This window comes from Labeo rohita, chromosome 25, assembly GCF_022985175.1.
Source record: "Labeo rohita strain BAU-BD-2019 chromosome 25, IGBB_LRoh.1.0, whole genome shotgun sequence".
Taxonomy (NCBI): Eukaryota; Metazoa; Chordata; class Actinopteri; order Cypriniformes; family Cyprinidae; genus Labeo; species Labeo rohita.
In genome coordinates, this window is record NC_066893.1 from 19,570,475 (window position 1) to 19,592,582 (window position 22,108).

General features: G+C 33.3%; 1 protein-coding gene across 5 annotated transcripts in view; it reads right to left on the reverse strand.

Moving 5' to 3' along the window:
• Positions 1-22,108, reverse strand: part of LOC127156274 (cytosolic carboxypeptidase 4) — a 249,185-nt gene that overhangs the window by 191,068 nt on the left and 36,009 nt on the right. For all 5 annotated transcript variants that reach the window (XM_051099028.1, XM_051099029.1, XM_051099030.1 and 2 more), the window contains 5 exons: positions 20,271-20,338; positions 11,946-12,009; positions 9,773-9,919; positions 3,579-3,710; positions 1,526-1,619 (listed from right to left, as the gene is read on the reverse strand). In XM_051099028.1, the coding sequence (XP_050954985.1) occupies positions 1,526-1,619; positions 3,579-3,710; positions 9,773-9,919; positions 11,946-12,009; positions 20,271-20,338 (505 nt within the window). The remainder of the gene's footprint in view (positions 1-1,525; positions 1,620-3,578; positions 3,711-9,772; positions 9,920-11,945; positions 12,010-20,270; positions 20,339-22,108) is intronic.

The window sequence follows — 22,108 nt, forward strand, 5'->3', positions numbered from 1 at the left end:
CACAAAAAAAAAAGTTAAAACAATACATGTTAATTATTAAAAATATATTATTATTATTATTATTATTATTATTATTATTATTATTATTATTATTACTACTACTATTTTTTAGTTCTAATCTCACATAAAAGTAAAATGCAGCATAAAAATACAATTATTATTATTTATTTTTTTTTAGTTCTAATCTCATGTAAAAGTAAAATGCAGCATAAAAATAAAATTATTATTATTATTTTATTTATTTTACTTCTAATCTTGCATAAAAGTAAAATGCAGCATAAAAACAACATTATTATTACTATTATTATTATTATGAATAATAATCTATAATATATTACTACTACTAATAATAATAATAATTTAGTTCTATTGTGGGTTTAGCATATATTATTATTATTATTATTACTATTATTATCATTATTATTATTGTTGTTGTTGTTGTTGTCCATAAAAAGAATATTTAAATATTTTTAAATATTTCTCCATTTTAAATAATTTTGATTACCTAAAATGGATATACATGACTTAATGCATTTATAAGACATTCAAAAGTATTATTTATTATTATTATTATTATTATTATTATTATTATTATTATTATTATTAAGTTAAAGACATATTAGAAGTATAAATAATAATAATAATAATAATAATGTAATAATGTAATGTGGGTTTAGTATTATAATTATTATTAATAATAAAAATAATATTTTAATATTTCTCCACTTTAAATAATTGATTATATCAAGTGGCTATATACGGCTTAATGCATTTATAAGACATTCAAAAAATTATTATTATTATTATTAGTAGTAGTAAAAGCTAAAATCACATTAGAATTATAACAATAATAATAATAATAATAATAATTTAGTTCTAATGTGGGTTTAGCATTTTTTTAATAAAAAAATAAATATTTTAAATATTTATCTATTTAAAATAATTTTGATTATATGTGGCTATACATTATGCACATAATATATTATGCATTACACATAATGCATTTATAAGACATTCCAGATTATTATTATGAAAACTGTATTGTTGTTGTTGTGGTGGTGAAAGAATAAAATGCAAAAAATAGTGGTAGGGTCAGGTTTAAGTCTGTAATATATTAAATATTAGATTAAATATATTATTATAGTAGTGCTGTCAAACAATTAATCATGATTAATTGCATCAATATATATATATATATATATATGTATATATATATATATATATATATATATAAATATAATATACATAATAAATATACACAGTACACACATTCATTATGTAAACAAAAACTTTTATTTTGGATGCGATTAATCATGATTAACCATTCGACAGCACAATATCATAATAAATCAGTTCAACATCAAAATAGGAACAATCTATGTTGTGCATACGTCTTTATTTAGACTAATGTAAGCAAGCATGTGAGTAACGTAATGACCAGCGTTCTCAGCATGCAGAACTGTTCTTACTGTCAAGCGAGATCTGTATACGCCAATGACGCACCCACACGACATGTGATACTCACTTGACAGTGCGAAGGTGCTTGGTGGTGTGTGGAGATATAAGTTTGAAGACCACATCCAGTCCTCGGTTCTTCCCCAGCAGGTCGGCCGTGGTCACTAAAACACCAGATATGTGATTAACACAACAATAAAAGTCTTTGCAACATTGCTGAACCCAACACTACTGAAAAGATTGCATTTCACAGCGCCATATACTGGATCCCCTGTCAATCCACAAGGATAGACTCAAGGGGGAATTTTAAGAGACCACCGAAGTCCAAACTTCACCCTTATAAACAAGGCATGTGCCCAGATGATATTTCTTCTATTAATACATTGTGCTTGCTACAACGCTAGCTAGCATCATAAACACTGACGGTCGCTACAGCGGAATCTTTTCGGCATCCCAGGGTACACAGACTGTACGTCTAGTGTTTCAAAAAAAGATATATTTCAGCTTTTATGATAAAGCATAAAAGACTTTTGGATGCCTTTTCGGAATGATAACCGAGAGGTGCATTTCTCACGGTCTCAACCTGAGAGCTGAACGTCCTGTGCCGGTATCATTCACAGGATATCTGTCACATAACTGATAAACAGACCTCACACTATCGACTCTGCATACAGACGACTGCATTTGAAATAAAAACCAACAAAGGTCGATTTGCATTTTATGGCTGCTTACTCGTTATCGCATTTTCCATGAAAACAAGGACTGGTGGAATAACATGCAAAGAGTAAAACAAAGGTGGAGGCTGACCTTCCCCACATAGAGCAAAAACAGAATATATTCATCTTTAAGTTAGATTTGTATATGACAGGTGTGTAAGTATGGTAATAATGACGTTCCAAAGCAAACGGCACAATAAGTGCTACCGCTTGGTTTGCAATTTCACCTGAACCTTTCATAGCTGGAAATGTGTTATGAAAGATGGGAAAATAACTACAGATGCAAGGAAATGAACAGATGTGCATCAAAAAAAGCTACTTTATGGAAATTATATTAAACCACAGAGGTGCACAGGTAGAAAGTAATGTCAAAAAATATGAAAAATGGAACAGGACACTTTTTAGTACGGAATTGGATTGCATATATTTAAGGTCCCTGCCGAAAAAAACAGCTAAAACCAGACTAGGCCATTCAGTCTGGTCTTAGCTGGTCAGCAGGCTGGTTTTAGAGGGGTTTTGGCCACTTCCAAAACCAGCCTGGTCAGGATGGGAGACCAGCTAAAACCAGCTACTTCCAGTTTAAACCAGCTAAGACCAGCCAACCAGCTTAGGCTGGTTTTAGCTGGGGTTTTTTTCAGTACACTCTCAGAAAAAAGGTACAGTTCTGTTGCTGGGGCAGTACCCTAAGGTACAAAAGTGAAAAGGTACCCCTAAACAGTACATATTAGTACTTTAAAGGTACATTTTAGTAATTTGAAAGTACATATTGATACATTAAAGGTACATTTTGGTACCTTAAAAGTACATATTAGTACTTTAAAAGTATATATTTGTACCTTTTCACTTAGGGTACCGCCCCAGCATCAGAACTGTACCTTCTGATAGTGTAGGGGCGCTATTGTTTTGAGTATTTAGCTTATCTGAAAGTACCTCATCTACTTTAAAGGGATAGTTCACCCAAAAATGAACATTCTGTTATTAATTACTCACCCTCATTATGTTCCAAACCTGTTAGACCTTCGTTCACCTTCAGAACACAAATAAAGATATTTTTGATGAAATCCGAGAGCTTTCCGACCCTGCAAAGACAGCAACACTACTACCACCTAGAATACTTTTTGTGCGCAAGGAAAACAAAAATAATGAGTTTTTTCAACGACTTTACCACTGATGTCACATCGATTATTTTTCTGGGTCGTGAACGTTTCAGTTCAGGTCAGAAAGCTCTTGGATTTCATCAAAAATATATTAATTTGTGTTCCGAAGATGAACGAAGGTCTTACAGGTTTGGAAGGACATGAGGGTGAGTAATTAATGACAGAATTTCTATTTTTGGGTGAACTATCCCTTTAAATCATAAGTAAATATGATTTAAGCTAAAATGAAATGGTCTGAGATCAGACTCACCAGAAGAGCAGAAGACTCTGAGAACCCAAAGACAGGCAGCGGCTCTCCGGGCGTTCTCTGTATTCTGCCGTAGCAAACCCAGAACCACCAGAACTGCATCTGCCTTCTGCGCTTTAAGACCAATCTGACGATCTGAGGGAAATAAGAAAATGGTGTTCCTTTTTGACATTCAGAAAATGTACATTTGTAAAGTCTTGTTCTGACAGTGTTTTGCACACTACAGGGATCTGGGAAGGCAAAATTTTTGAGCTGTTGGCAGCTGCGATGAAACAGATTGCTTTGGTCTGGAGATCAAAACCACATTCCCTGGGATGTCTAATAGGGAAATTGGGATATCAAAGAGACAATATCACTTTCAAAATCAAACACAAAATCAGATTAATTAAGGCTACGCTTACATGACAACGATGTAGGCAAAAACTGAAAAGTTTTTCCCTTGCGTTTTTAAAAAGTTTCACGTATACATGACAATGTTTTCAAAACAATTTGCGTTTACACATATTCGTGAAAACTGCCAAACGCTGTATTACGTATGCCAGGCCAGTAGTTGGAACGCAGTTTGTTCACGCTTGCTTTTAAAATCGACACGTACTGCGGATGTCTACATACCTAACACGTACTATGCACGCGCATGACATCACCGTTTTCAAAGATTCCCGTATTGGGTGTTTACACAGAAACGCTAACAGTAGCATTTTCAAAAACTTTGAAACCCAATTTTAAAATTATGCGTTTTCAGTCCTCAAAATGCTGTTGTCATGTAAACGAACAGGCAAAACGCATAAAAAGTTTCCATATTTTGGCTGAAAACGTGTAAACGGCCCCTGAGTGAAACACAAGCATTGGAATAGAACCGTCACTAACAATTATTTTGGTAATCAAGTAACCAATCGACTATTCTGACGATTAATTGAATAATCGAATAATTAGAAGTTCAAGCGCATAGCACTGAAACCCAATTGTAATTGCTAGAATGGTCACGGATCAGTGATCTCTACGTCAAACTGATCGTGCAGACCTAATCGTAAGTCGTAGAGACTTGAAAGTTTGAGGGATGGTTGTACTCACACCGCCTACAACATCACCAAAGCTCACCCCAATCAGCCTGACAGGGGCGCTACAGCGAACAAAAGTTCGAAATCACTCATAACTTCTAAATCATCAGTCACAGGCTCAAGTGTCTTATGTCATCAGAATCCTTGGCTCATGACGTTCAGATTCGAATGTGAGCCTACTAAATATTTGGGTATTTTGCATTTTTTGAAAAACCTACTTTTGAGAACTAATCCTAGGTTTTTCGCCCGATCGGAACCAAACCAGTGCAGGAAAATTTTTTTGTAGAGCAAATATCATTAATAATTAAAAAAAGTTGAACCTTCGACTCGCCATTTCAAAGGGACAACAAACGTTCGAAAGGGGAAGGGCCAGGGCCACTTTTAGTGAAATGCCTATAACTCCTGAACAGAATGAAATATATCAACCAAACTCAGAACACATATGTAAGAGCACAATCTGAGGTCACAAGGGAAAAAAAAAAAAAAAAACACTGAGCTTCGCCACTTGGTGGTGCTCGAAAAAAAAAACATAAAAATGGTTATAATTGTGCAACCTTTTGTCCTTTCAACATTAAAATCGTCTTGGTCCGAAGTGCCACAAGTGTCTATAAGGACATTGAACGTTGCACGGTCTTTCATACATACGTGCAATATTCATATCATATGATAGAACTCCTCATTCCGGACAACTTTGCTTCCAGAACCACTGCTGTTATTCAAATTGTGAAGTTGTCAAAAAACGACTTTTGCTAACTATTCCCTAGTTTTTTGCTCAATCTGGAAAAAAAAACACTGCAGTACAATTCTCTGGACTCTCTTGGTCAATAATTATCAAAAAATGTTGAAATTTGCCCCTTGGGAGGCTATAACGGGGTCGGTTAGAAAATGAACCTGTCTAAATTCACCCAAGATCCTATAAAGCCTAAAGGAAAACTCAAAACTTCACAACACATGTGGAGCGCATGACACAGGTGATTCCAAACAAGCATACAAAGTTTTAAGGAGATCAGATCACAGCTGATGCTTTAACAGTTAAAAAAAACTGTATTTCTATGCTAAATGACCTTGCAGAAAATGTTCATACATTCACGCATACACTAGATCTTCCCATCATATGATCGATTTCCTAATTCTGAACAACTTTGCCTCTAGGACCACTGCTGTCAATCAAATTGTTCTTTGAATGTTTGACATAAAAATGAAAAAAAAAAAAAAAAAACCCTACCATTGCGAACTACCTAAAATGACCTTAAAATTACCCTTTGGGAAGCTGTACAACTCTCTGGACTCTCTAGATCAATAATTAACCAAAAAAAAAGTTGAAAATTACCCTTTGGGAAGCTATAGCGGAGCCGTTTAGGAAAGGGGCTGGTCCAAATTTACCCAAAATCCTATAAAGCCTAAAGGAAAATTCAAAACTTCACAAAACCTGGTGAGCACATGAGACAGGTGATTCTAAACAAGCATGCAAAGTTTTCAGGAGACTAGACCACAACAGGCACCATAACAGTTAAAAGGCACTCAAAAACACTGTATTTCTGTGGTAAATTACCTAGATTTGCAAAAAAAAAAAAAAATGAAGATAAGAAAAAGCAGAATAACGAAAATGCTGCAGAATGTTACAGTATTTCCATACAGTACATCAACTAGTTTTGGTTCTGGAAACCAGTGCAGGTCATCACACTATTTGAAATGGACAATGATCCCTGCTTTGTAAATACAAATGGATTATTGAAAACTTGGTGGGGACTAAAAATTGCTGTCCGTAAAAACCCACCGCCCAGAGAGGAACGCTACAGGAACCATTCAAACCCAACATCCTGCAGACCCACCATGACTACAAGCGTTTACAAACACAGCTTGAGCGCAAAACAACAAATTCTCGTTCTCAACAGATGGTATTTGTTTTTAGATGTGTTTTGTCTAAATGGAAAAGGAAGACATGAAGATGAAGGAAAACACGCCCTACTGCTTTGACTCACCCTGTTGCTGAGCTTCATTAGGACAGACATCAAAGTGCAGGAGAGGAAAGCTGACAGACACAGGATCCAGCGAGGGATCAAACTCTCGCTCCTTAAGTTACACAACATCTAAACACTGACCATGCTTGTGCTCAGATGGAGACCTCTGACCCCTCAGGATTGAGGGCTTTTACCTGACCCGACAGCGACCCTGCACATGCTGTCTGCACCCTCAGACGAGATGTGACTTACGGGCATTCTGCACATTAGAGACGCCTATTTTTGGCGAGGTGTTATTTATAGCAATCCAGTGATGAACTCTCAGAATGAAATACTCAGCACTAAAGATGATTAAATTCTAAATCATAATGAGATATACAATTGGCTCCTGCAGTGTGAACTACTTACAATGAAGAGCTGAAGAGGAAACATAAAAACTGAATTGGAGTTGAACTAATTTGAGGACACTACACTGTCTCTAAATCAACTGTCTTGAGCCAGTTATTTTTTTGGTTCACACTGAAAGCTAAAATGTTAGGCAAAATTACAAAAACTCAGGCAATAAGAACATACTTTACAATATATTTTAGCTGAAATGGAAATGTTGTCATTATATTTTTACAAACCCAAGTGCTGCTGTTTTTTTTTTTCTTTTCAAGTAAAGATGTTAAAAAAGATTTTTTATGTACAAACTAAAATTTAAGTCACTATTCTTTATTAATTGTCATAATTTTTATTAAAACAAACTATTAAAATGTATTTTCTGTATGTGAAATAAAGCTGAAATAAAATATAAATATTAGATTAAAAAACTTTGATATTAGGTTAAAGATAGAATTAATATAAAGACTTTTATTTTTACATCTAATATTTTATGTAAATAAATATTACACAAAATGTGGAAAAGGTAACTTGATAACTAACAGAAATAAGCTGAAGTACTAAAATTACTAAATTACTAAAATATTAGATATTAGATGTAATATAAATATTAACATGAGCATAAAAATATAAATGCATTAAAAAATGGTGTGCTGGCAACTAAATGAAATAAGTTAAAGTACTAAACTTACTAAAAGTGAAGTAAAAAAAATATATAAACTTAAATAAAAAAATAAATAGAAATAATAGATTAAAAATAGATATGAATTATATCAGAATTATATTAGATATGAATTATACATTTTAATATGAACATAAATATATAAAAATTACAGGCAAAGTACAAATGGTGCCTTGGCAACTAAATGAAATAAGTTGAACTACTAAAATTACTAAACCTAATAGAATTATTGGATTTATTAGATTTATTAGATTTAAAGATTACGACGATGTCATGGTAAAAAATAAAAAAATAAATAATTTGGGAATAAAGATGAAACTACAAGAATAAAGTCCAAATATTTTGAGAATAAAGTCGAAATATTACGAGTATAAAGTCCAAGGCTCCTGGACTTTAAAAAAAAAAAATAATAATAAAAATAAATAAAAAAAATCAATTCAGGAGCCAAAATTTGGCTCCAAATCATTTTTTTAGGTGTTTTATTTTCTTCTCTTTTCTTTTTTAACCCTTTAACATTTTAGTCATACTGCCACATGTTTATGTCTCATCTTTTCTCGTTTTCATCAGCATTTTAAGGAGAGGGGGTAATAATTTGGCAGGGGTCGAAAATGGGCACCACATCGGAACAGAGGTTGGTTGAGAGAGAAAAAAAAAAAAACGGCCGATTCCGAGTTTCAGTGGAGCGCAGTGTCAGTGACAGGGAGTGATTGACGGCTAATATCTAAAATATGCATCAAAGTTAAGAATGTAAAGATCAAGTTTAATTAATTATGTAATGTTGGGGAGAACGGCGAAACAGCTCACAGCAGTCAGGGCAGTAGTTAGGCTAGCGAAAGTCGCACCACAACAATTTTCGCACTCGCACAAATGCTTCCAAATATATTTGGAAGTCACGCAGATTAAATTTTGGAAGCATATGTGACCAAAACGGTCGCAATTTCGAGCCCTGTTGTAGTATTTAGACTTTATTCTCGAAATATTTCGACTTTATTCTGGTAGTATTTCGACTTAGTAGTAATATTTTGACTTTCTTGACTCACAAATTAAGATTTTTGGTCGCAAATGCAACTGTTTTAGTCTGGAGAACTAAAGTCAAAATAATTTGAGAATGAAGTCAAAATATTACGAAAACAAAGTTAAAATACTACGAGAATAAAGTCAAAATATTATGAGAATAAAGTCAATATTTCAAGAATCAAGTCAAAATATTACTACAAAGTCGAAATACTACAAGAATAAAGTCGAAATATTATGAGAATAAAGTCAAAATATTATGAGAATAAAGTCAAAATATTATGAGAATAAAGTTGAAATATTACAAGAATAAAGTCTAAATACTTCGAGAATAAAGTCAATATATTACTACAAAGTCGAAATACTACGAGAGTAAAGTCGAAATATTTCAAGAATAAAGTAGAAATACTACAAGAATAAAGTCGAAATATTATGAGAATAAAGTCGCAATATTTCGAGAATAAAATCAAAACATTATGAGAATAAAGTCGACATATTACAAAAATATTGTCAAAATACTATGACAATAAAGTCTAAATATTTTGAGAATAAAGTCGAAATATTACGAGAATAAAGTCGTCATATTACGAAAATAAAGTCAAAATACTACAAGAATAAAGTTGGAATCCTACGAGAATAAAGTCGAAATATTTCAAAAATAAAGTCGAAATATTATGAGAATAAAGTTGAAATATAATGATAATCAAGACGAAATATGACAAGAATGAAGTCAAAATATTTTGAGAATAAAGCTGAAATATGAGAATAAAGTTAAAATATTACGAGAATAAAGTCTAAATATTTTAATAATAAAGTCAAAATATTACTACAATAAAGTCGAAATACTACAAGAATAAAGTCAAAATACTACTACAATAAAGTTGAAATACTACAAGAATAAAGTCTAAATATTTCAATAATAAAGCCAAAATATTACAAGAATAAACTCGAAATACTACGACCATACTACGACAAAGTTGGAGCTAAACTCTGCAGGACACCGGCCCTCCAGGACCGAGTTTGGACACCCCACCATCATAGTCAAATAAAATTTTTTTGTCTCCTCACCTTCTCTCCTGGCCCTGCTTCTTCATCACTCACCTCGGTAGCCCACCTTGGCCAGCAGGTGCAGCAGCAGCAGTAGGATGGTGTAGTTGGGCATGAAGCTGCAGGCTGAGTTCACCAGAGCCGTCAGCAGAGCCTCGCTGCCTCCTTTTGATATCATATGATGAATCCGTCTGTCTGTGCCTACAGGAAACAGCCACCATCATTTCACAAAATGTCAAATTTAGGCTGATAACAACTCGTACGCAAACTGGTGGTGCCATCTTTGCCACTGGCGCATTATCGCAAGAAGACGTCTGGGTTTATTTTCGACTTATGAAAATTCATGCTGATTAGAACTTTGTGCTGGAGGCTGGTGAATAAATTTGGCTAATTACTTAGCAGTAAATTAATTTCAGATTACAGGATTAGTATAGTACTGTTCCACCTCTACGAGAGTATTATTCAGTAGATTTGTCGGTGAATAATAGACAAGAATAAGGTCAAGATATGGAAATAAATAGCATTGGAACAAATCAGTTTTTATAAGTACATCCTGGGAGATCACCAGCATTATGAAGACCGCTTTAAAAGATTTGGTTTTGAAGTTAATGCCTTATTATTGTGGATTTTCAACGTTTCTTTTTTTCCCTGTGTTCTCTGAAGTTGTCTTGACTTAAATCAAGCAAATTATTCGCATTTAGCAGATGCTTTTATCTAAAGATATCTGCAGAGGAGGATAAAAGTGATTCATTACAGTTTTTTCATGCAGGGACACAACGAAAAAGCAATGTGTAATCGTCACCTGTATATGCATCGTTGTTTAACTGAGCATTTTTGGTCCTATGATTGACTAAACCATATTAGGTATCAAAAATAATACTGAAAACAAATAAATAAATAAATAAATAAAATTGCTCCTTTGAAATGACAGACTATTTAGTGCTATTTACATTGATTTTTGTTTTTTTTGTTACATCTCATATTTAATCTCAAGCATGCTCTTCATTGACACTGTTGTCTCCTTAATAACCAAAGACAATAACTTTTGTATATATATATATATGAAATGTGAAATGTGTGTTCAAATATCTAAATCAACCGACCAAAATCAACAAATAAATAAAATAAAATATTTAAACAATATATATTTTATAAATATGCTATATTTATATTAGATGTAATATAAATATTAATATGAACATTAAAAAAAAAAAAAAAAAAAAAACACATGAAAAATTGTGCCTTGACAGCTAAACTGAGGGGGGAAAAGTAAAAAATAAATAAATAAATAAATAAATAAATAATAAAAATAAATAGAAACATTAGACTTAGAAATTAGATATTAGATGTGATACAAATTTTAATATGAACATAAATATGATAAATAAATTAAAGTACTAAAATTACTAAAACAACCAATAAATAAATAAATAGTAAAATATTGGATTTAAAAATGAGATATTAGATGTAACATAAATATTAATATGAACATAAACATGATAAATAAATTGAAGTACTAAAATTACTAAAACAATAAATAAATAAATAATAATGGATTAAAAAATTAGATATTATATGTAATATAAATATTAATATGAACATAAAAATATAAAAATGACATGAAAAGTAAAAATGGTGGCTTGGCAACTAAATGAAATAAATTGAAGTATTAAAATCACTAAAACAAAAAATAAAATAAAAATAAAATTAACTAGAAATATTAGATTTCAAAATTAAATTCATATTAAAGTAAAAATAGTGCCTTGGCAACTAAATAAAATAAGTTGAAGTACTAAAATTACTAAAACTGGGACATTAGATGTAAAATAAATATTAATATGGACATAAATATAAATATTACATAAACAGAAACGGTGTCTTGGCAACTAACTAAAATAAGATAAAGTACTAAAATAAATAAATAAATAAATAATATGAGCAACACCCATATATCAGCAAATGTAATTTGTGTGTGTGTTTTTTTTTTTTTTTTGGCTTTATTTTAGAAGAAATAGTGTCTTGGCAACCAACTGAAATAAGCTAAAGTACTAAAATAAATAAAATAAAATATTTATACTCATGAGCAACACATATTTAACAGCAAAAGTATTTTTTGTACAAGTGGTTTTTGACACACAAAGTGATTTCTCTTCTCGTAGTTGATTTCAGTCCAATCAGTGTTGAGATATGAATCAACATGTATGAATCAAAAATAACGCCGTCTCACCTGCGGACAAGAGTTCATCCAGGACGTTGAGGATGTTTAGCATGCTCTCGATGTCTCCAGCGTTCTAAAAACAGAAAGAGCAACACATTTAAACAACAAAGCCTAAAGCTTAACCTGGCCTCTGAATTAAGATTTCCTACAGCGTATACGCAAATTCTGGCTCAACGACCATGAAAGAATCTAAGCAACTCCAATAAAGCAAGCACAGATGACATCACTATTCACGCCCCATGTGATGTATAAAGTGTTGAGTGCTTCCTGGCTGGCACAGCAAAAATCTCCCAGCATTGTGTCCGTTTTCAGAACAGACTGGGGCTGGCACCCCAGCGGGGACCCGGAGCCCCGTGGTTAAAAGCAGCAGCAGTTGACGGGTAGGCGGTCGGGGGCTGTAATCCTCATAGAAGGAACTCCACAGCTGGGGATTCAAGCTTCAGCTCTCATTATAGGTCAAAAACGACAGAAAGAGAGAGAGAATACAACATTGTCCTGCCTGCATCTGTGCAGGCCGTGTCTTTCTGACAATAGCCATTGAATCCTATTAGGCATCTCCACAGCCAACTGCACAGCAAAGAGACGGGTCCTGCCAGGGAGCTGTCACTCTTACCCACATTAGTGAACTGACAAAAGAGACCAGTGTCAGCAGAGCAGTCATACACGGACTTTAAAAGTCAATGCCGCCTGTTTCTGTGGGTGTGGAGACGTATTGTTTGGGATGCATTGTAGACAGTGTTATTTTAGTATTATTTACATACTTTTGTAGAGTTTTCTAATATTTTATTTAGCTTTTAGTTTAATTTTCCTTTTTTTTGGGCTAAGTTTGTTTTATTTCATTTTTATTTATTTATTTATTTTTATTTATTTATGTCTTTATTTGTTTTATATTTTTCTTCATAGATTTTAATTTTTTTTTTTTTTCAATTTTGGCAATTTTAGTACTTTCAATTAGTTGTATAGGCAATATTTTTTATATAATTGAATAAAATATAGCAATGTTTAATATAAACAAATACATATACATATATATATATATATATATATATATCCCAGCTCTATTAATAAATATAAAATGAAGTCTAAAATTTGAAAGGCTAAAAAAAAAAAAAATAAAAATAAATAAATAAATAAATAAATAAATAAATATATATATATATATATATATATATATATTTTTTTTTTTTTTTTTTTAACTTTCAAATTTTAGACTTCATTTTATATTTATTAATAGAGCTGGGATTCGACACAAATTTTACCATTCAATCTGATTATGATTCACAAGCTTGCAATTCGATTCAATTTCTGATTGGGTTCAATTCAATTCAGTGTTTTTATATAAACATAAATGGTAGCTGTCATAAAAACTTGACAGATTTACTCAAACATAAATTAAATGATGAAGAACAGAAAAAAATATAATGAATATATGTTATATGCTGCATATATTTAGCAAAATCACCCTCTCTAGAGTTCATTTTTCTAGCTGACTAACAAGTTTATTTGTTTTTTGCTTGCTGAAACTGGTATTAATGTGTCACTCCGCATTAAACAGCACCAAAATGGGATTTATTATTTGAATATTGTAATAAAATGGACAGAATTTGAAATCTGAGACTTTGTTTCATATCAAAATTAACAAAGCACAAAGCTTATTACGATTTATTGAATAGAAGGTGAGCTACAATGTTCCATTCATTAACTGAAAACAGGCTAGAGTAATCGATTCTTGGGATTTAAGAATCAAAACAGTTTCATAATAAATGAGAATTTATTCAAATCGATTTATTAAAAGTCGATTAATGGAAATGGCATTAATTTGCAATGCTTTTTCTATCAACATTTGCAGTTAAGGTCAAAAGTTTACATACACCTTATAGAATCTTGAATAGTAATTATTTTAACAAAATAAGAGGGATCATGCAAAAAGCATGTTATTTTTTATTTAGTACTGACCTGAATAAGATATTTCACATAAAAGATGTTTACATCTTGTAGTCCACAAGGCAAATGATAGTTGAATTTAAAAATAGTGTTTTTTGTTTAGTGATAGTTGTTCATGAGTCCCTTGTTTGTCCTGAACAGCTAAACTGCCTGCTGTTCTTCAGAAAAATCCTTCAGGTGCCAAAAAAAAGCATTTTTGTGTCTTTGAACCCTTTCCAACAATGACTGTATGATTTAAAATTCCACCTTTTTACACTGAGGACAACTGAGGGAGTCATATGCAACTATTACAGAAGGTTCAAACACTCACTGATGCTCCAGAAGGAAACGTGATACATTAAGAGCCAGGGGGTGAAAACTTTTTGAATTTGTAGATCAGGGGACATTTAACATATTTTTTCTTCTGGGAAACATGTAAGTATCTTCTGTAGCTTCTGAAGGGCAGTACTAAATGAAAAAGATATGATATTTAGGCAAAATAAGAAAAATGTACACATTTTCATTCTGTTCAAAAGTTTTCAACCCCCAGCCCTTAATGCATTATTTTTCCTTCTGAAGCATCAGTGAGTGTTTGAACCTTCTGTAATAGTTGCATATGAGTCCCTCAGTCGTCCTCAGTGTGAAAAGATGGATCTCAAAATCATACAGTCATTGTTGGAAAGGGTTCAAATACACAAAAATGCTTAAAAATGTGTGTGACCTGAAAGATTTTTCTGAAGAACAGCAAGAAGTTAAACTGTTCAGGACAAACAAAGGACTCATGAACAACTATCACTAAACAAAAAAAAAAAAAACAGCTGTGGATCATTCAACTATTATTATTCAACTATTTGACTATTATTTTCTGTTGTGGACTATACGTAAACGTCTTTTGTTTGAAATATCTTCAGGTCAGAATTAAAAAAAAACAACGTGCATTTTGTATGATCCCTCTTATTTTGGTAAAAAAACATTTTGCAGATTCTGCAAGGTGTATGCAAACTTTTGACTTCAAAATGTACAAAATATTGTTAAAGTTTTACGCAGATGTAACGGAAACGCAGCAACTGTAAGCTAAAGAACCATCAAGACATTTTGTCTACAAATCCTGTTGTGTCCTATTGCAGAAAGAAAAATCATAAAACTTGGAAAAACCTGAGGGCTAGTAAATGATTTTTGGATGAACTATTACTTGGACTTTATTTCAGGGACTTTTTGACCTTTATGAGGGGATCATTTTTCTAAAAGCATATAAAAACACACATACGTATGCCAAATATCTTAATTAACCCAATGTTTTATGGAAAATCTCTGTAACTATGAAACATATAATAGAAAAATATGAAATGTTACAGAAAAAGAACAAATGAATTCATTATGGGGACATTTTTAGCCCCTTAAATTTTACTTGCAGGGCATTTTTGTCACATTCTGCGGCATTTTCGCTCCATATACCCACATTAATTTCTGACCCTGAAGTTGACTGGGTTTAATGAAGAAACTACAACTCACTGAGGATGAACTTTTACACTAGTAAAACGAAGCATGTGCTCTTTCTCGGAAATCGATGGCCCCGTCATCACCATCTGGGCTAATTCCACGCAACCATGTTAATTACTCAACATTAATGAGTGTGACTAGCATAGAGAGCCAGCTGGCACATCATTAGAGCATTATTTGCCCAACAATCTTTTAACAGAATAATCCAGCGGTACTTGAAATTATGAATAATTACATCTATTTTGGTCCGGCATCACCTATGCCAAACTACAATCAAAAAGCGTTAATGCTTCCCATCTGCCAATCGGAAGAAGGATGTGAGGTAATATACACAAGAACCACTTGAAAGCGGAATTCATTTCATATCCCCGTTAGTTTTTAATTCTCTAATGAGGAACATTGACTACCTCCATTGACTGCACACCATTAACTTTTAAGAGCGGCAAGAACGCACCGGGAGAGCTTTGGCTGAACTTCCTGTTTTAACCCGGGAGCTGCTCCTTTGAGGCCAAACAATTCTGAGTAGCACAGGAAATCTATTAAAAGTTATTCTGACACACCTTCAAAATGATTTTGCATATGTTACACACCAAAGGTAGGACCTGGTGTGTCTCTCCAAGGTGATTCGAGAGCTTTAAAACAGGAAGGGAAAAGCAGAGGAAGAATAATATAAGGGACAAAAAAATCTACACGGCACCCTGAGCGTCTGTGTCGGTCTCAATTTGAATTAGCGAGAATCCCATTTCAGGCACCAACAGCTCCATGTCAAGGACAGTGAATTTGGGACTTATTGCTACGTTTGATGCCAGTCATGGCTGGAGGAAGGCGACACGCTGGCTGTGGCTAATCGTGAGGGTATTACTAGCTACCCTTGTCAGTTTGCGTTGTAATAAAGGAGTCAATTCTTCAGAGCCGAGGCCACATGGCCAATGCCATGCAGCTGTGAGGATCCTTATTTGAACTGACAGGACATACGGAGGCATGTTTCTTGCCCGAAAAGAACTGCTATTTTCTGACATGTTCAAACACGCTGATATATGGTACCTAAAATAGGTAAAATTGCCATATTGTGTTTAGGGGCAGAAATAATAAAATAAAATAAAATAAAATAAAATAAAATAAAATAAAATAAAATAAAATAAAATAAAATAAAATAAAATAAACCTTTTTTTTTTTGTTTAAGTCTAGTTCCTACTACAATGTTACGTAAAAAATAAATAAATAAATAAATAAAAATAGTGAGCCTTTATAGGATATCTGTGGTTCCGCCTACGTTCCGCGTGACCTTTCAACGTGAGTCTGTGCTACGAGCTTTTGTGCTTAAAATTGCCGTATTGTGTTTAGGGGCAGAAATATGAAATAAAATAAAATAAAATAAACGTTTTTTTTTTTTTTTGTGTGTTTGTTTTTTAACTCTAGTTCCTACTACAATGTTACGTAAAAAAAAATAAATAAATAAAAATAGTGAGCCTATATAGGATTATATGCTTAAAAGGAGAACTCCACTTACAGAACAACAAATTACAAATAATTTACTCACCCCCTTGTCATCCAATATGCTCATGTCTTTCTGTCTTCAGTCGTAAAGAAATTATGGTTTTTGAGGAAAGGATTTTTTTCAGGATTTTTCTGCATATAAATAGCCTTCACTGGTACCCCGAATTTGAACTTCCAAAATGCAGTTTACATGCAGCTTTAAAGGCAACGTCCTATTAGGTTCTGTACTGGACTTAGTTCACCTGTTTCGAGTCTTCGGGTTTTTCGAGTCGTTCGTGAGTCTTATGGGGCTGTCATGTGATGCTGATTTTGGTAAAATGAACAAAATGATTCAAAAAAAGATTTGTTCATTTTGCTGAACAAGACTCAAAGGTCAGAGTCGGTAAAATGATCTGAACTTCCCATCACTACTACGAATCCCATCTTCGAATCACCACAATTTCATCGTCTGTGTACTCCTGCTCAAAAAGGGAGTATGTCGAAAAACGTCATGTTATTTTCTCCTACAACTTCAGAATCATCCGACATCGTTGTACCTTTTTGTTTGTAAACAGCGCTTGACTTGCACTTTCTTAGTCTTTGTGCGTTCGCTTTGTAAACACTGGGTCCGTAGTTCTGCGTGACCTTTCGATGTGAGTCTGTGCTACAAGCTTTTGTGCTTAAAAAATATACAAATTTTTATTTTTTGAAAAAAATGGCCGATCATTTTGCTAGATAAGGCCCTTCTTCCTCAGCTGGGATCGTTTAGAGCCCTTTGAAGCTGCATTTAAACTACATTTTTAGAAGTTCCAAATTGGGGCACCATAGGAGTCCATTATATGGAGAAAAATCCTGAAATGCTTTCCTCAAAAAACAATTTCTTTACGACTGAAGACAGAAAGACATGAACATCTTGGATGACAAGGGGGTGAGTAAATTATTTGTGAATTGTTGTTCTGGAAGTGGACTTCTCCTTTAAGATCATTCGCTTTAACAAATACTTGATATGTATTCAAGTCAATGTTATTCATTCTCTGTAACTTTAAAGCAGTATACACTTTTCCCTCTGGTGAGATCCGAATGAAACCTTTTAAAGCTTTCGTTTAATCACACTCGGAGCTCATTGCTGCACTTGTCTCCTTCCAAATTGCATTTGCTTTTCCACTTTTCCTTACAACGTTCTTATCGGCATAGTGGGAATAAATCTCATCTTGTGGTTTTCACTCTCAATTAATCGCTTTGACGCGTACACTAAATAATTTCTGCCCTTCTGAGCTTGATTTTCATGCAAGAGGTAGAAAGTTATCGGGAATTCGGCACGTCACCCCCCTGTGAGCATATAAGGCCTCAGCGGCTCATTGGCAGCAACTGATATATACAAATCAGTGATATAAAATCAGTCACCGTAAGTTGGGGAAGTGGATAAAAATCACATTTAAAAGTACAATTTGGATTCACGAGAGAGACATTTTGTAAGGGGAACTAAAAATACTCAAAACAGATATGGAAAACAAACAAAAAAGAATGTTTACTGGTCACATCTTGCATTTAAAACCAACAATAACTATTATATTGATACTTGCATTATTAACTACTACCAACAGCAGTAAACACAATTTCACAATCAAATCTACATATACATGAAGTCCCGTCATCAAATGTATTTAACTTAATTCCACAGCTCTCTGGAACACTTTTATTCATTCTAATATGCTGAATTATTATCAGTGTTTGAAACAGTTGTGCTGCTTAATATTCTTTTGAAACCTGTAATGCTTTTTTTCAGGATTCTTTGATGAATAAAAAGTTTTTTTTAACACAGAAACCTTTTTCTAACAATATACACTAAAGTTCAAAAGTTTGGGGTCGGTACATATTTTTCTTTCTTTTTTTGAAAGAAATTAATACTTTTATTCAACATGGATGTGTCAAATTGATGATAACAAAGACTTACACTACCAGTCAAAAGTTTTTGAACAGTAAGATTTTTGATGCTTTTAAAAAATTCTTCCGCTCATTAAGCCTGCATTTATTTGATCCAAAACACTGCAAAAGCACTTTTTTGTGTTTGAATATATTTTAAATGTAAATATATATTTCTGTAATCAAAGCTAAATTTTCAGCATCATTACTCCAGTCTTCAGTGTCACATGATCCTTCAGAAATCATTTTAATATGCTGATTTGCTGTTCAAAAAACATTTTTTATTATCATTATCATTTATCAATATTTAAAACAGTTGAGTAGATTTTCTCAAGTTTCTCTGATGAATAGAAATATATCCAAAGATCAGCATTTATCTGAAATAAAAAGCTTGTGTAACATTATAGACAATACCATTCAAAAGATTGGAATCAATTTAATTTTTTGTTTGTTTGGAATTTACAGAAAAATACAGAAATTAATACTTTTAATTAGAAAGGATGCTTTAAATTTATAAAAAGTGATCATAAAGACATCCATAATGTTACAAACTATTTTTATTTCAGATAAATAGTTTTTCTTAACTTTCTACTCATCAAAGTAACCTGAAATAAATTATACTCCGCTGTTTTCAACATAATAATAATAATAGTTTTTTGAGCAGCAAATTAAAATATAAGGACGATTTCTGAAGGATTACGTGACTGGAATAATGATGCTAAAAATTCAGCTTTGAAATCACAGGAATAAATTACATTTTAAATGTTTTCAAATAGAAAACAGTTATTGTAAATAGTAAAAATGTCAAAATGTTTCTGTTTTTGCTGTACTTTGGATTAAACAAAAGCAGGCTTGGTGAGCAGAAGAGACTTTTTTAAAAACATTAAAAATCTTACTGTTCAAAAACTTTTGACTGGTAGTGTATAGATTTATTTGGTATTATAAATCTTTCTTTTATCTATCGGATCTATTTTAATAACATTTGCTGAGAAAGAGTTCTGCCCCAAATACAATCAAACTAATATTTAAAGTGATATCAGTATTAATTAATTTTATGGGAATATATTAATCATGGAAGTCGTCAAAATGTGTATTTCTAAACAGCAGCTAAATCATTTGTGTGACGATCCCTCTGAACTGCTACGGTATGTGTTAGTTTAATGCATAATAATTACTAAAACAAAAAAGACTGAATCAAAAACTAGTACACACTATTGTAAACTGCATACCAGCTACAATTTCAAGTCGTGCGTCCTCTCACGCACATTAACATAAACGTTGTTAAATTCGCCTTGAGGGGGGGTAAACATGTTTACGTTAACCACAGGCTACTTTTTATTACTTAGAGTCCATGTCATTTATCTTTCTCACTCAACACATGGAGAGTGTCCTGCATGTGTGGTTAGAGTTCCCAGCGCGCCTGCTTGCATCTGTGGGCCGTTCCTATACTTGACGTGTCAAAGTACGAGAGAGAGAATCCAGATGCACGCTTCCCAAACAATGCACGCTTACCTGCAGTGTGCTGAGGAGGACCTCGAGTCCGCCGGAGCTCGGCGCCGCCATGGTGGGCCTCGATCGTGCTGAAGAACGGAAAGAGGAAGGAGAAATGAAAAAGAGGTTAGAGTGACTCAGAGGCAGCACCTTCTCCCTCTGCGCTTTAACAAGACAGACGGATACAGTTAAAGCCGAGAGGGGTTCAGCTTGTCGCCTGAAACTCTATCTCCCTCAAATAAACCCGCGGGCTGCTCCAGTTGTGCACGGACATTGAGATGAGGCTCCTATTAAAAGGGCCTGACGAGACACAGGGATTAAACCAAGCCGAGCATTTCACAGGAGAGAGGACACGGCCTGGAGGGATATCAAGAGGCTGAGGAATCTTCTCCGAATGTGTGTGTGTGATAAAGAGGAGAGGTGAACGAATGTGTGTGTATATGCGTGAGCGAGCTAATATAGTCAGGCTGTGCTTAAACGTGGCCTGGCACTGACATTATAAGATCTATTTCTGAAATGAATCTCCACGGAGTAAATGAACGTGATTAGTGTGGGATACACACTCACAGCTGTGTTTTTGTTGCTATACCAGCTAACAGGGAATGCTGTCAGAACTTTGGCTAACAATCTAGCAGGGTTTTCTCTAAAATTATGAGCAAACGTCCTTCCTGTAACATTTCTAGAATGTTCGTTTAAAGTTAGGTGGTCTTTGAAGGGAACTTTGGGTATTAAGACTTGTATAGCTTAAGGGAGAAGTCTACTTCCAGAACAAAAATTTACAGATAATGTACTCACCCCCTTGTCATCCAAGATGTTCATGTCTTTCTTAGGTCGTAAAGAAAAATATATATTTTTTTTTTTTGGAAAACATTTCAGAATTTTTCTCCATATAATGGACTTCTATGGTGCCCCGAGTTTGACTTTCCAAAATGCAGTTTAAATGCAGTTTCAAATGATCCCAAATGTGGTTGTAAACAATCCCAGCTGAGGAACAACGGTCTTATCTAACAAAACGATTGGTTATTTTCATAAAAATAATACAGTTTATATACTTTTTAATGTCAAACGCTCGTCTTGTCTTACTCTGCCTGAACTCTGTTTTTTCCGGTTCATTCAGTTAGGGTATATCGAAAAATCTCATGTTCTCCCTCAACTTCAAAACTATATCACTGTTTTACCTTTTTTGTTAAGGGAGTTTGAATTTCTTGGCATGTTCTGGATCATTGCAATGATTGGGTCAGTACTTCTGCAGGGATGTAGGATGATTTTGAAATCATTTTTGAAGTTGAGGGAGAAAATACGATTGGAGTTTTTCGACCCTAACTGTCCTGAACCAGAATACACAGAGTTCAGGCAGAGCAAGACGAGACGAGCGTTTGAGATTAAAAAGTATTTAAATTGTATCTTTTTTTTAATGAAAATAACCGATCGTTTTGCTAGATAAGATCCTTCTTCCTCGACTTGGATAGTTTACAACCGCATTTGGCATTGTTTGAAGCCGCATTTAAACTGCATTTTGGAAGTTCAAACTCGGGGCACCATAGCAGTCCATTATATGGAGAAATATTTTCCTAAAAAAACAATTTCTTTACGACTGAAGAAAGAAAGACACAAACATCTTGGATGACAAGGGGCTGAGTACATTATCTGTAAATTGTTATCCTGGAAGTGGACTTCTCCCTTAATATAACCTAAATGATGTCTCTTACTAAAATATATAGTACAAAACCTATGAATAATGTATATTATTTAAAAAATCCACATTGTTTTAAACATATTTTGGACTATGGGGGGCACCATTATTTTGATAGAACAGATGCACTCTGTGTACTACTGACGCTACCTGTTGCTATTTTACC